Below are 13,856 nucleotides of genomic sequence, written 5' to 3' on the forward strand. Positions count from 1 at the left end.
ATTTTGTTTTAACTGCAACGTTCTTCCCCAGGTGTACCTGGAGAGACTGAGGCTGAGGTTGAACCACCTTTGAGGGTGTAGGGATGATAGAGAATGCTGAGGGAGACAGATAACTTTTTTCATTTTCTTCAAAAATATCTATATAGATGAGGCCGGGCACGGTGGCTCACGCCCGTAATTCCAGCACTTTGGGAGGCCAAGGTGGGTGGATCACTTGAGGTCAGGAGTTCAAGACCAGCCTGGCCAACATGGTGAAATCCTGTCTCAACTGAAAGTACGAAAAATTAGCTGGGTGTTTTGGTGGGCGCCTGTAGTCCCAGCCACTCAGGAGGCTGAGGCAGGAGAATCACTTGAACCCAGGAGGTGGAGGCTGCGGTGAGCCGAGATCGTGCCTATGTCTATATCTATCTCATCATCTATCAGGATCTATCAGATCTATCAGGATATCTATGTAGATCTGTCTATATGTTTCTAGATAGATATCTATATTTACCTCTATCTATACAGAGAGGTATCTATGTCTATCTCCATCCATCTCTACAGATAGGTATCCATGTCTATGTATATGTATTTATATAGATAGTATATAAATGGAATCAGACACTGTGTGACTTTTTATTATCTATAGATATCTATATCTATATGTATCCATATCTATATATAGACCGATCTCTCTCTCTGTATCTACCTGTATAGCTGGATCTCCATTTATATCTATCTGCATAGGTGAATTAGTTACCCAAAGGGAGGCATTGTCCTGCGCCCTGTTGCAGCTGCCGCTGTTGACCTCTGGCCTGGGGCCAAGGCCTCCTGCCCCTTCTGGTGTAGGGAGCGAGGTCACCAGGCGGCCCCGGCCCTGCACGCTGGCTGGCGGCTGCCGCGGGCACCTCGCAGCTTGGGACTCCTGCCCTTGCACATGGGGCAGGGCAGCCTCTCGCCCCCTCCGCCTTTTCTGATGAGGCCGTGAACCCGGGGGGCGCCCGGGTCAGAGTTTCCCCTGACACTGGCTGCCCAGCTGGGTAGCGCGGCCAGGACCCGGAGCTCCAGCCTTCTCCCATCACGGCATCTCTTGGCTTCGCAGAGAAAATCGAGCGAGTGCCCAAAACAAAACCCTGGACGCCAGGAACACCCTCAAGCTGTGGAAAAAGGCCTATTTTGACACCCGGGCCAAGATAGAGGCCTCGGGGAGGGAAGCTCGGTGGGAGTTTGACCGGAAGCGGCTGTTCGAGAGGACGGATTACATGGCCACCATCTGCCAGGACCTGTCCGACATTCTGCAGGTAGGGGCTGGGCGAAGGCCGGCGGAATTTGCCCCATGGAAGGCAGTTGGCGTTTGACAGTGGCCCTCTCCATGTCAGGTAGGAGCTGGGCGTCAGAAAGGGCCTGGCAGGGAGAAGCCCTTCAAAGAAAGAACATACGGCATATACTAGAATGGACCAGAGTACACCAGAGCTTTGCAACTTTTTGTTGCTTTCCCTGACATTCCTCCGTACCCCTGCTTTTTGGCTTTCCTTTGACTTTTTTTTTTTTGAGACGGAGTCTCGCTCTGTCGCCCAGGCTGGAGTGCAGTGGCCGGATCTCAGCTCACTGTAAGCTCCGCCTCCCGGGTTTACGCCATTCTCCTGCCTCAGCCTCCCGAGTAGCTGGGACTACAGGCGCCCGCCACCACGCCCGGCTAGTTTTTTGTATTTTTTAGTAAAGACGGGGTTTCACCGTGTTAGCCAGGATGGTCTTGATCTCCTGACCTCGTGATCCGCCCGTCTCGGCCTCCCAAAGTGCTGGGATTACAGGCTTGAGCCACCGCGCCCGACCTCCTTTGACCTTTTTGGCCACTCCTTCTCCATGTCTTTTGCAAAGCTCCCCTCCTCTGTCTTCTCCTTAAATGTCGGAATCCCTTGGAGGCCAGTCTGAGACCTCTCTCACTCTCTCCCTAAGCCAGGCCCAGTCTTCCCGGAACTCCATGAGTAGACAAAGTGCCGAGTGGCCAATTGAATTAGCCACGGCCCTTGTCTCCTGAAGGGTCACCCACCCCTTCGTTCTAAATACATTCATGGAGAACTCACTGTGTTCTGGGCACTCAGATGTCTTGCTGCTAGAGGAACCACAGTGAGTGCAAAGCAGGGCCGGCTGTGGTGTGGCAGCGCCCCGCACTGGAGGGAAGTGATGCCCTGTGCTCAGGGGCAGGAAAAAAAATGCTGTAAAAAGAATTCAGGTAGGCTAGGCATGATGCATGATGGTTCACACCTGTAATCCCAGCACTTTGTGAGGCTGGGGTGGGAGGATCCCTTGAACCCAGGAATTTGGGACCAGCCTGGGCAACATAGCAAGACCCTGTCTATAAAAAATACAAAAATCAGCCAGGTGTGGTGGTGCACACCTGTAGTCATAGCTACTCAGGAGGCTGAGGTGGGATGTTGGCTTGAGTCTGAGAGGTTGAGACTGCAGTGAGCCATGGTCACGCCAGTGTACTCCAGCCTGGGCAACAGAGTGAGACCTTGCTTCAAAAAAAGAAAAAAAAAAAAAAAAAAGAATAAAAAACATAAAGCTTTTTTTGGCTGGGTGCAGTGGCTCAAACCTGTAATCCCAGCACTTTGGGAGGCTGAGGTGGGTGGATCACAAGGTCAGGAGTTCAAGACCAGCCTGACCAACATGGTGAAACCCCGTCTCTATGAAAAATACAAAAATTAGCTGGGTGTGGTGGCGGGCACCTGTAATCCCAGCTACTTGGGAGGCTGAGGCAGGAGAATTGCTTGAACCCAGGAGGCAGAGGTTGCAGTGAGCTATGCCACTGCACTCCAGCCTGGGCGACAGAGCGAGACTCTGCCTCAAAACAAAAACAAAAACAATTTAACCTCTGTGTGGAATCACCGTAGCTAGTGTGTGCACGGGTATTTCATTGTTACCAGAACAGTGGAAACGCTGCACAGAACTACCTCAGTGGCTTATCATCTCACCTCTTGTTTTTCTTTGTGAGACAGAGTCTCGCTCTGTCACCCAGGCTGGAGTGCAGTGGCGCGATCTTAGGTCACTGCAACCTCTGCCTTCCAGGTTGAAGTGATTCTCCTGCCTCAGCCTCCTGAGTAGCTGGGATTACAGGCATGCACCACCACCCCTGGCTAATTTTTGCATTTTTAGTAGGGACAGGGTTTGCCAGGCTGGTCTTGAACTCCTGGCCTCAACTGAAATGCCCACCTCAGCCTCCCTGAAGCACTTTCCACTGCAAATGCAAAGGCCCTGAGGCAGAAAGGGATATGGCCTTGGAGGAAGGCGTGGGTGGCTGCAATGCAGGGAGGAACAGACAGGCGCAGACCCGGATCTATCCTATGTGCCTTGGGCATAGTACTGAAGGGCTTAGTCAGGGAGGAGGTTACTGTGTGACATGATTCTTGCCCCAAGGTCAATCTAGATATGCTATCCATATGTAGTTCTAATATTCACAGGAAAACCCATATGTAATCTCCTCATTGTTCCGTTTGATTGGACAGGTTTTGGAGGAATTTTATAACATATTTGGTCCAGAACTAAAGGCAGTGACGGGGGACCCCAAACGCATTGACGATGTCCTGTGCAGGGTGGACGGCCTAGTCACCCCCATGGAAAACCTGACCTTTGACCCCTTCAGCATCAAGTCCTCCCAGTTCTGGAAATATGTGATGGATGAATTCAAGATTGAAGTTCTGGCAAGTGACCCATCTATTGAGTCCATCTTGGGAGTGGACACCACGTTTTCTCTGTGTTAAATTTGCTGGGTTATTTGGTGATGCTTAGGGTCTTTTTTTTTTTTTTTTAAATCACAAGTAATACCTGCTTATTAATTGTAAAAAACAAAAACAATACAGAAGTGCATAAGGTAAAAATGAACATTCCTCAATCTTCTTTGTCCCCACACCCAAACCATGGGATAAGTTTAAGTTGAGCTAGACACGGTAGCATTTCTACAAAGTTTGTTTTGTCCGATATAAGTTCACCTGTCTAGGAGTGAAGTTAGGTGAACTTCACTACAAACCAGATATGGCAAGAGAATCACAAAGCACCCTGTGAGGTTTTGAGAATTGTGTTTTGTCAGAAGACTGAGGGCATGGAGAGCCGATTGGAAACAACCTTTGGGATTGGGGAAGCTTTGAACGGGGGAAATGAGGACGAGGAAGGAGGCTGAGACAGCGGAGGGGGTTTCAAGTGGGAGGAACAGTGTAAATGAAGGTGACAGACCTGAGAAAAACAGGAATTGTCCGAGGCAGAGCAAACAGAGGGGTTTGGCATAACACATATGGGTAGTAGAGGGAAATCAAGCTAGAAAGATGGGTTGGGTGAATAATTGGTGATGAACAAACAGGACTAGAGTGAGGAAGGAGACTTACTTCAGTAGGCAATAGGGCACCATAGAAGGTGGTTGACCAAGGAATGATATAGCCAGAATTATAGGTCAGATGTAGCGGCTCATGCCTGTCATGCCAGCACTTTGGGAGGCTGAGGAGAGAGGATTGCTTGAACCCGGGAGTTTGAGACCAGCTTGGGCAACCTAATGAGACACCCATCTCTACAAAAAAACTTAAAAAAAAAATTAGCCAGGCATGGTGGCTCCTTCCTGTAGTCCCAGCTACTCAGGAGCTGAGGGGGGAGGATCCCTTGAACCTGGGAGGTCGAGGTTGCAGTGAGCTGGCTGAGATCACACCATTGTACTGTAGCCTGGGGGACAGAGTAAGATTCTGTCTCAAAAAAAAAAAAAGTGAAAAAAACAAAATCAAGGTTTATACTTCAGGAAGATTTCTCTGGCTACAGCATAGGCTGCTTGGGCTAGGGAACAACAGAGAGTGGGGAGATGATATAGGAGGTGATAACCTGAGGTGCTGGGGAGGCAGAGTCCATCAGAGAGAGGCTGCAGCTGAGAATCAGATTTCACTTCCCACAGCAGGAAGAGTGACCCATCGTGCTCACCTTTTCAGTCTCATGTAGGAAGCATGATTAGGAGCATCCCTATTTATGTCTTACACAGTTGTTTTTATAACCTCACAGCATCTTTTTATATGGAAAACCCTAGATAGTTCTACTTGGTTATATAGACATTACCATGTTAACAGTATCTAATTTTATCAGCTGCTATTTTTTTTTTTTTTGAAACGGAGTCTCGCTCTGTCGCCCAGGCTGGAGTGCAGTGGCATAATCTCGGCTCACTGCAAGCTCTGCCTCCTGGGTTCACACCATTCTCCTGCCTTAGCCTCCCATGTAGCTAGGACTACAGGTGCCCGCCACTGCCCCTGGCTAACTTTTTGTATTTTTAGTGGAGATGGGGTTTCACCGTGTTAGCCAGGATGGTCTCGATCTCCTGACCTCGTGATCCGCCCATCTCAGCCTCCCAAAGTGCTGGGATTACAGGTGTGAGCCACCGTGCCCGGCCTATCAGCTGCTATTTTAAGTGTTATTTGCTTTTTCAGTTGAAGCTTTTTTGATTTTCTTTTATTATCTTTTATTTTTTAGAGACAGGGTCTTGCTCTGTTGCTCAGGCTAGAGTGCAGTGGTGTAATCCTGGCTTACTGCAGCCTCAACTTTCTGGGCTCAAGTGATCCTTCCACCTCAGCCTCCCAAGTAGTTGGGAGCACAAGCATGTGTCTGGCTAATTTCTAAAATTTTTAAATGGAGATGAGGTTTCACTATGTTGCCCAGGTTGGTCTTTAACTCCTGGCCTCAAGTGATCCTCCTGCCTCAGCCTCCCAAATAAATTGGACTTTTCATCAAAGTCACTTAATCAAGTGATACTGAAGGATTCATAATAAGAAAAAGCAGCCCATGCTTAACTCCTTCCTCATTCTTGCTGTCATTTTCCACAATTTTAGATGTTTCTTTTGTTGTTAACCCCCATATTTTTTTAAGAATAAGCCGATGTGGTTATTTCCTGATTTATTAATTTAGGCTTCTGTTAACTTCTCAGAGTAGATACAGGCTGGACTCTCCCGTTCCTAATCCCATTTGCCTCTTTGTCATCTAACACAGTTTCTTCATAACTTTTAGTTAAATTAATGGCTAGTGTTTACTTATTATGTCTATGCAAATATTGTTCACTGCTGAGCTGGGAAGTCCATCAAAACTACAATACCTTTCTTGGCCAACCCTTCAACTTTCCTGGAGTTAATAATTGCTTTTGTTTTTTATTCGCCTGGTTATTTATGTACCCATTGTTAATTTTTTCCAACTTCTTTAATATCTCTGTCACATACCTATCAATAGCAGGCTCTAAATACTTAAAATATATCAGTGCCATTATTTACCTAGAGGCCTTCCTCCCAGAGCTCACTGTCCTCCTACTCTAGTCTAGCTTGTTCTCTCCCTTTCTTTCTTTCTTTTTTCTTTCTTTCTTTCTTTTCTTTTTCTTTCTTTCTTTCTTTCTCTCTCTCTCTCTTTCTTTCTTTCTTTCTCTTTCTCTTTCTTTCTTTCTTTCTTTTTTCTTTCCTTCCTTCCTTCCTTTTCTTTCTTTCTTTTCTTTCTTTCTTTCCTCTTTCTCTCTTTCTCTCTCTATTTCTTTCTCTCTTTCTTTCTTTCTTTTGTCCTTTCTTTCTTTCTTTCTTTTTTCTTTTCTTTCTTTCTTTCTTTCTTTCTTTCTTTTTTCTTTTCTTTCTTTCTTTCTTTCTTTTTCTTTTCTTTCTTTTCTTTTTCTTCTTTTCTTTTCTTTTCTTTCTTTTCTTTCTTTTTTTTTGAGGCGGGTCTTGCTCGCCAGGCTGGAGTGCAGTGGCGGATCTCGGCTCACTGCAAGCTCGCCTCCGGTTCCGCCATTCTCCTGCCTCAGCCTCCCGGAGGTAGCTGGGACTACTGAAAGCCGCCACAGCGCCCGGCTAAGTTTTGTAATTTTTTAGAAATAGGGGCGAGGTTTCCGCAGAGTGGTGGCCCAGGATGGTCTCGATCTCTGACCTGTTGATCCGCCCATCTCTAGGCACTCCCAAGAGATAACGGGATTACAGGCGAGCCACGCGCCCGGCCTCTTTCTTTTTCTTGACGAGTTTTGGCTCTTGTTGCCCAGGCTGGAGTGTAATGGCGAGATCTTGGCTCACTGCAACCTCTGCCTCCAAGGTTCAAGTGATTCTCTTGCCTCAGCCTTCTGAGTAGCTGGGATTACAGGTGCATGCCACCATGCCCAGCTACTTTTTGTGTTTTTTAGTAGAGACACAGTTTCACCATGTTGGCCAGGCTGGTCTTGAACTTCTGACCTCAAGTGATCCACCCACCCCGGACTCCCAAAGTGCTGGGATTACAGGCATGAGCCACCACACCTGGCCAGCTTGTTTGCTTTTTAAGCCTGTTACAAAGCAGTCTAGGACCCTAAGACTTCCTATTTTCTCTCATCTGTGTTGGATTTTCTATTTTCTAGATCTCACTTCTTCCTCTTTCCTTGTTTACTCCTTCATTTTGCTGGAGCACATTTAGTAGCTTCCTAAGTAAGGTTTCATGAGACATATATTTTTTGAGTCTTGTATGTATGAATTCTGAAATAACAGGTATAGAATTCAAAGTTGAAAATAACTTTTCTTTAGAAATTTGAAGTTTTTTTTTATTGATTTCTAGCTTCCAATATTAGAAGTCTGATGTTATTCTTGAGTTAATTTTTCTAGAACTAATCTTCCACTCTTTTATAGAATGGAGTGAGAATGGGAGGGATTGAGGCTGCAGAGTGGCTTGACTGTGCAGGGTGAGAAAGGGATTCCCTGTTTGCCCCTCACTTTCATGCACACTGACCCCCTTCCTGGGGCCCAGTGCCTCCAAATGTTAAGCCTTCTGGAGTTTGTCTTCAAGGAATAAACAGGGACTCACTTGTGCACCCTATTTTCAGCATTAGGTTGTAACTACCTGCCTTAGTTACTTTCTTTCTTTCTTTTTTTTTTTGGGAGGGAGTCTCCCTCTGTCACCCAGACTGGAGTGCAGGGGTGCAATCTCGGCTCACTGCAAGCTCCACCTCCTGTGTTCATGCCATTCTCCTGCCTCAGCCTCCCGAGTAGCTGGGACTACAGGTGCCCGCCACCACACCTGGCTAATTTTTTGTATTTTTGTATTTTGTATTTAGTATAGACAGGTTTTCACCGTGTTAGCCAGGATGATCTCGATCTCCTGACCTCGTGATCTGCCTGCCTCGGCCTCCCAAAGTACTGGGATTAGAGGTGTGAGCCACTGCACCCTGCCCTGCCTTACTTAAAATTCCTGAACTATCTCCTCTGTTGTTGTGTTCTCTCCCGTATGTTTTGTTTATATGAGTTAATACTTTAAAAAATTCCTTTACCTTTCAACTGGTTGGGGAGCGAGATCAGGAAATCAACATAACCAGTCTGCCACTTTAAATTGGATACCAGCCTCCATTAATGTGCCGTAGAAATCTGTCCCAAGCCACTGAGTTTTTTTTTCTCTCATTTCTTGCCACTTTATTTTGGCAGGATAATTACAGGGGTATGAAGGTTGTTTTCTTGATTTTTTTGCAGGTTATTGAGAAAGAAGCAAAACATTTTATTGATGAATCTTTTAAGACGCTTCGATCCGCTGAAGCAGCATTTGACATGCTTTTAAAATTTAAGCACATTCGTTCACGGGAGGCTGTTAATCGACAAATGATGATGAAATTTAATGATATTCTTGCACAGTACTGTAAAGAGGTAATTGAAAAATCGATAGCTGCCATAGCATTAAAAATACACTTGGCAAAATGTGAACAATTGAATTCCACTGTTGTCTGTCTTTCCCATCTGAATTCAGAGAAACTAGAATTTCCCCAAATTAGCATGTTACATAATACAGGTAACCCAAACAAAGTGGGTTTGTTTATTTAGTGGAAAAATTCAATAAGAATTAAGTATATTATGATTTACTCACATTGTGGTGGGCCCTGTATGGGTTAATAATAATCATGGTAATAATAGTAATCATAGTTAACCATGTCCAAGGATCATATATGTATTTATAATTAACTCGGAACAATTTACCTGGTGCTCGCATATCTCAAGTATGGTGTTAGGCACAGAGATAGAGAGATGAACAAAACACGGATTCTGCCTTTAAAGAAGTCAGTATCTAGTTGGAGAAATAGACCAAAAAATGCTTATAATCTGCTGGGCACAGTGACTCATGCCTGTAATCCTAGCACTTTGGAAGGCCGAGGCTGGTGGATTGCTTGAGTTCAGAAGTTGGAGACCAGCCTGGGCAACATAGCAAAACTCCATTTCTACAAAAAATACAAAAATTATCCTGGTGTGGTGGCATACGCCTATGGTCTCAGCTACTTGGGAGGCAGAGGTGGGAGGATCACCTGGGCCAAGGGAGGTCGAGGCTGCAAGTGAGCCATGATCTTGCCACTGTACTCCAGCCTGGGCAACAGAATGAAGCCCTGTCTTAAAAAAAAAAATGCTGGCCAGCCGCAGTGGCTCATGCCTGTAATCTCAGCACCTGGGGAGGCCGAGGCAGGTGGATCACTTGAGGTCAGGAGTTCGAGACCAGCCTGGCCAACATGGTGAAACCCCCTCTCTACTAAAAATACAAAAATTAGCCAGGCATGGTGGTGGTGCCTGTAATCCCAGCTACTCAGGAAGCTGAGGCAGGAGAATCACTTGAACCTGGGAGGTGGAGGTTGCAGTGAGCTGAGATTGCGCCATTGCATTCCAGCCTGGGTGACAAGAGCGAAACTTTGTCTCGAAAAGAAAAAAAAAAAAAAAGAAAAAAATGCTTATAATCTTATTTAGAAGACAAAATGAGAATATGTGGAATGATTAGATGAGCATAAGGTAGTATAACAAAAGGCCTAAGGTGGTCTCCTGATGTCTTAGTTTCTCAATGCTGCTGGAGCTAATGACCACAGATGTAGTGACTTAGAATAACACAGATTTATTCTCCTATGGTTCTGGAGGTCAAAAGTTTGCCATGAGTGCCCCTGGGTTTAAAGCCAGGTGTCAGCAGGGCTGTGTGCCTTTCAGGAGTCGCTAGGGATGATTCAGTGTGTAGCCCTCCCCAAATTCTAGAAGTTCCTGAATCCCTTTCGTCTTCAAAGCCAGCAGTGGTCACTTTCACATCAAATCACTCTGACCTTTTCTGCCTCCACTTCCTGGTTTAGGACCCTTGTGATTACATAGGACCTCCCCAGAAAATTCAGGATAATTTCTCTATTTTAAGATCAGCTGGCTGACAACATTAATTCCATCTGCAACCATAATTCCACTTTGTCATGTGACATTACATATTTTCAGCTTCTGGGGATTAGGATGTGGACATCTTTGGGAGGCCATCATTGTGCCTGCCACACCTAATTACCCTCATGAGAGCTCAGACATGCTTCTTTTAAAAACACAGGTCTGGTGACTGTAGTCAATAATAACTTAACTGTACATTTAAAAGTAACTAAAAGAGTATTAATTGGATTATTTATAACACAAAGGATAAGTCCTTGAGGGGATGGACACCCCATTCTCCATGATGTGGCTATTACGCATAGCATGTTTGTATCGAAACATGCCCTATACCCCATAAATATATATACTTTACCCACAAAAATTAAAACCTAAAAATTAAAAAAAATCCAAAGGTCTGCCACTTGGTCATGTCTAGAACAGATTTCAGGATTTCTAATAATTGGATCAAACCAATATACCCAGTGGTTATGCTCTGTAATTGTAAGGCAATTTGGAGCATTGCATATGTTAAAGAAGATTACTACAGCCAGGCTTGGTGGCTCACGCCTCTACTCACAGCACTTTGGGAGGTCAAGGCAGGCAGATTACCTGAGGTCAGGAGTTCAAGACCAGCCTGGCCAACATGGTGGAACCCCATCTCTACTAAAAATATAAAAATTAGCCAGGTGTGGTGGCGTGGGACTGTAATCCCAGCTACTTGGGAGGCTGAGGCAAGAGAATCACTTGAAACTGGGAGGCGGAGGTTCCAGTGAGCCGAGATCACGCCACTGCACTCCAGCCTGGGCAACACAGTAAGACTCCATCTCAACAACAACAAAACAGATTACTACAGAGCATAAGAAAAAGTAGTAAATAATAAGTAAACAGTGAAAACACTATTCTGCATCTTAGAATATTTTTTGACATTCCACTTTTGGTTTCCTTAAATATTCAAATATTGGCTGGGCGCAGTGGCTTATGCCTGTAATCCCAGCACTTTGGGAGGCCGAGGCGGGCAGATCACAAGGTCAGGAGATCGAGACCATCCTGGTTAACATGGTGAAACTCTGTCTCTACTGAAAAATACAAAAAATTGGGCGTGGTGGCGGGCACCTGTAGCCCCAGCTACTCAGGAGGCTGAGGCAAAAGAATGGCGTGAACCTGGGAGGTACAGCTTGCAGTGAGCCAAGATGGCACCACTGCACTCCAGCCTGGGCGGCAGAGCAAGACTCTGTCTCAATCAATCAATCAATCAATACATTCAAATCTCATCTTTCTTGGCTAACTTGTCGATGTTTATCACTTACAGAAGACATTTGATTGCTTTTCAGATTGACATCATTAATAAAATCTTTGTCCAGAACCTTGAAAATCCACCACTGTATAAGAACCACCCTCCAGTAGCAGGTGCGATATACTGGGAACGATCTCTGTTCTTTCGGATTAAGCACACCATCCTCCGATTTCAAGAGGTACAGGAGATACTGGACAGCGATCGAGGACAGGAGGTATGTTGCTCTTGCTAGAATTGGCTCCTTTTGTATTTGATGTTTTTTGTTGTTGTTTGTTTGTTTGTTTTTTGAGATGGAGTCTCGCTCTGTCGCCCAGGCTGGAGTGCAGTGGTGCAATCTTGGCTCCCTGCAACTTCCATCTCCCAGATTTAAGCGATTCTCCTGCCTCAGCCTCCCGAGCTGGGGCTACAGGCATGCACCACCACGTCCAGCTAATTATTTTTGTATTTTTAATAGAGACGGGGTTTCACCGTGTTAGCCAGGATGGTCTCAATCTCCTGACCTCATGATCTGCCCGCCTTGGCCTTCCGAAGTGCTGGGATTACAGGTGTAAGCCACCGCGCCTGGCCCTGTATTTGATGTTTTAATCCTAGACTGGCTGCCCTCCCCGATCCCATCCAGCAGAAGCATTAGATCAGGTTGCTGCTGCCGTGCAGCAGGCTATGTAGAGTGGCTCATTTGAGAAGCAGCTCAATTTCAGACCCACGCCTGTAAGTTAGAGGGTCTTTCTGTTATCCTTGCATTCGTGCTCATATTAAACTATCTTTTGTGTTCCCTCTTTTTCTTTTTTTTTTCTTTTTTTTGAGACAGAGTTCTGTTTGTCACTAGGCTGGAGTGTGGTGTGGCCGGATCTCAGCTCACTGCAAAGCTCTGCCTCCCAGGCTTATGCCATTCTCCCTGCCTCAGCCTCCCGAGTAGCTGCTGGAACTACAGGCCTCTGCCACCAGCTTCTGGCTAGTTTTTTGTATTTTTAGTAGAGATGGGGTTTCACTGTGTTAGCCAAGTTGGGTTCTGACTCCTGACCTCAGATCTGCCCGCCTCGGCCTCCCAAAGTGCTGGGATTACAGGCTTGAGCCATCATGCTTCTGGCTGCTCTTTTTTTTAAGACAAGGTCTTGCTGTGTTGCCCAGGCTGGAGTGCAGTGGCACAATCACAGCTCACTGCAGCCTTGACCTTCTGGGTTTAAGCAATCCTCCTGCTTCAGGCTCCTGAGTAGCTGGTCCTACAGGTGTGGGCCACTACGACTGGCCCATTTTTGTATCTTTTGTAGAGATGAGTTTTCACCATGTTGCCTGCCCAGGCTGGTCTCAAATTCCTGAGCTCAAGCAATCTGCCCACCTCGGCCTTCCAAAGTGTTGGGCTTACAGGCGTGAGCCACTGCGCCTGGCCTGTGTTCTTTCTCTTTGGCATCTTAATAGATAGGACATCTTCCAGATTGTGGTCATGTGGGCTTCTTCCTGTATGTAATTTTCAGCTTCATTGGAGGATGCCTACCATCTTTTCGATATGATCCCACCCCCTAGCCCATTGATTTTTATCTGTTATACAGCAGAGGCTGCTAAGCCACTTCTTTGAAGATCCAGATAGTCAATATTTTAGGGGTTTGGACAATTTCTCTGCAATGACTCAACCTGTCATTGTTGCAATAAAGTATCCCCTAGATAATACATTATGAGCAGGTGTGGCTGTGTCCAATAAAACTTTATTTATGGATGCTGAATTTGAATTTCATATCGTTTTCTTGAGTTATATAGCATTATTGTTCTTTTGCTTTCCTTTTAATCATCTAAATCATTTTCTTCTCTTCATGTAAAAGCTGTTCTTAGTTCATGGGTATAGACCAAGGCAGTTCATGGACTGTAGTTTGCAGAAGGCTGCCAGTCAACCTAAATTTCAAGTTATACCAACGATATTAGTCCATTTTGCTATAAAGAAACTGGGTAATTTGTTAGAAAAGAAGTTTAATGGCTCACAGTTCTGCAGGCTGTACAGGAAGCGTAGCCTTCCTGGGAGGTCCCAGGAAACTCGCTATCATGGCGGAAGGCGAAGTGGGGGCAGGCATCTCACATGGTGGGAGCGGGAGCAAGAGAGAGTGAAGGGGGAGGTGCTGCCCACTTTCACATGAGCAGATCTCCCGAGAACTCACTCAGCATCACCAGGACAGTCCCAAGAGGGGTGGTGCAAACCATTCACTAGAATTCCGCCTTCATGATCCAATTGCCTCCCAGCAGGCTCCACCTCCAACACTGGGGATTACAGTGCAGTATGAGATCTGGGGAGGACACAGATCCGTGCTATATCACCATCGCAGAACAACTCTCCAAGCTTTGGGAAAATTTATCGACTTCCTTTTTCAGAATGTGTTTATATATAATATTAATATATTTTTATATTATATTATTTAATATAACTATATATTAATAATTTATTATAT

General features: G+C 45.6%; 1 protein-coding gene across 4 annotated transcripts in view; it reads left to right on the plus strand.

Moving 5' to 3' along the window:
* The window catches only part of DNAH10 (dynein axonemal heavy chain 10), a 175,747-nt gene that overhangs the window by 25,210 nt on the left and 136,681 nt on the right, over positions 1 to 13,856 (plus strand). For all 4 annotated transcript variants that reach the window (XM_031650880.1, XM_031650881.1, XM_031650879.1 and 1 more), the window contains exons 10-13: positions 1,082 to 1,280; positions 3,486 to 3,680; positions 8,457 to 8,627; positions 11,462 to 11,638. In XM_031650880.1, the coding sequence (XP_031506740.1) occupies positions 1,082 to 1,280; positions 3,486 to 3,680; positions 8,457 to 8,627; positions 11,462 to 11,638 (742 nt within the window). The remainder of the gene's footprint in view (positions 1 to 1,081; positions 1,281 to 3,485; positions 3,681 to 8,456; positions 8,628 to 11,461; positions 11,639 to 13,856) is intronic.

The sequence above is a fragment of the Papio anubis genome, chromosome 9, assembly GCF_008728515.1.
Source record: "Papio anubis isolate 15944 chromosome 9, Panubis1.0, whole genome shotgun sequence".
In the NCBI taxonomy this organism is placed as follows: domain Eukaryota; kingdom Metazoa; phylum Chordata; class Mammalia; order Primates; family Cercopithecidae; genus Papio; species Papio anubis.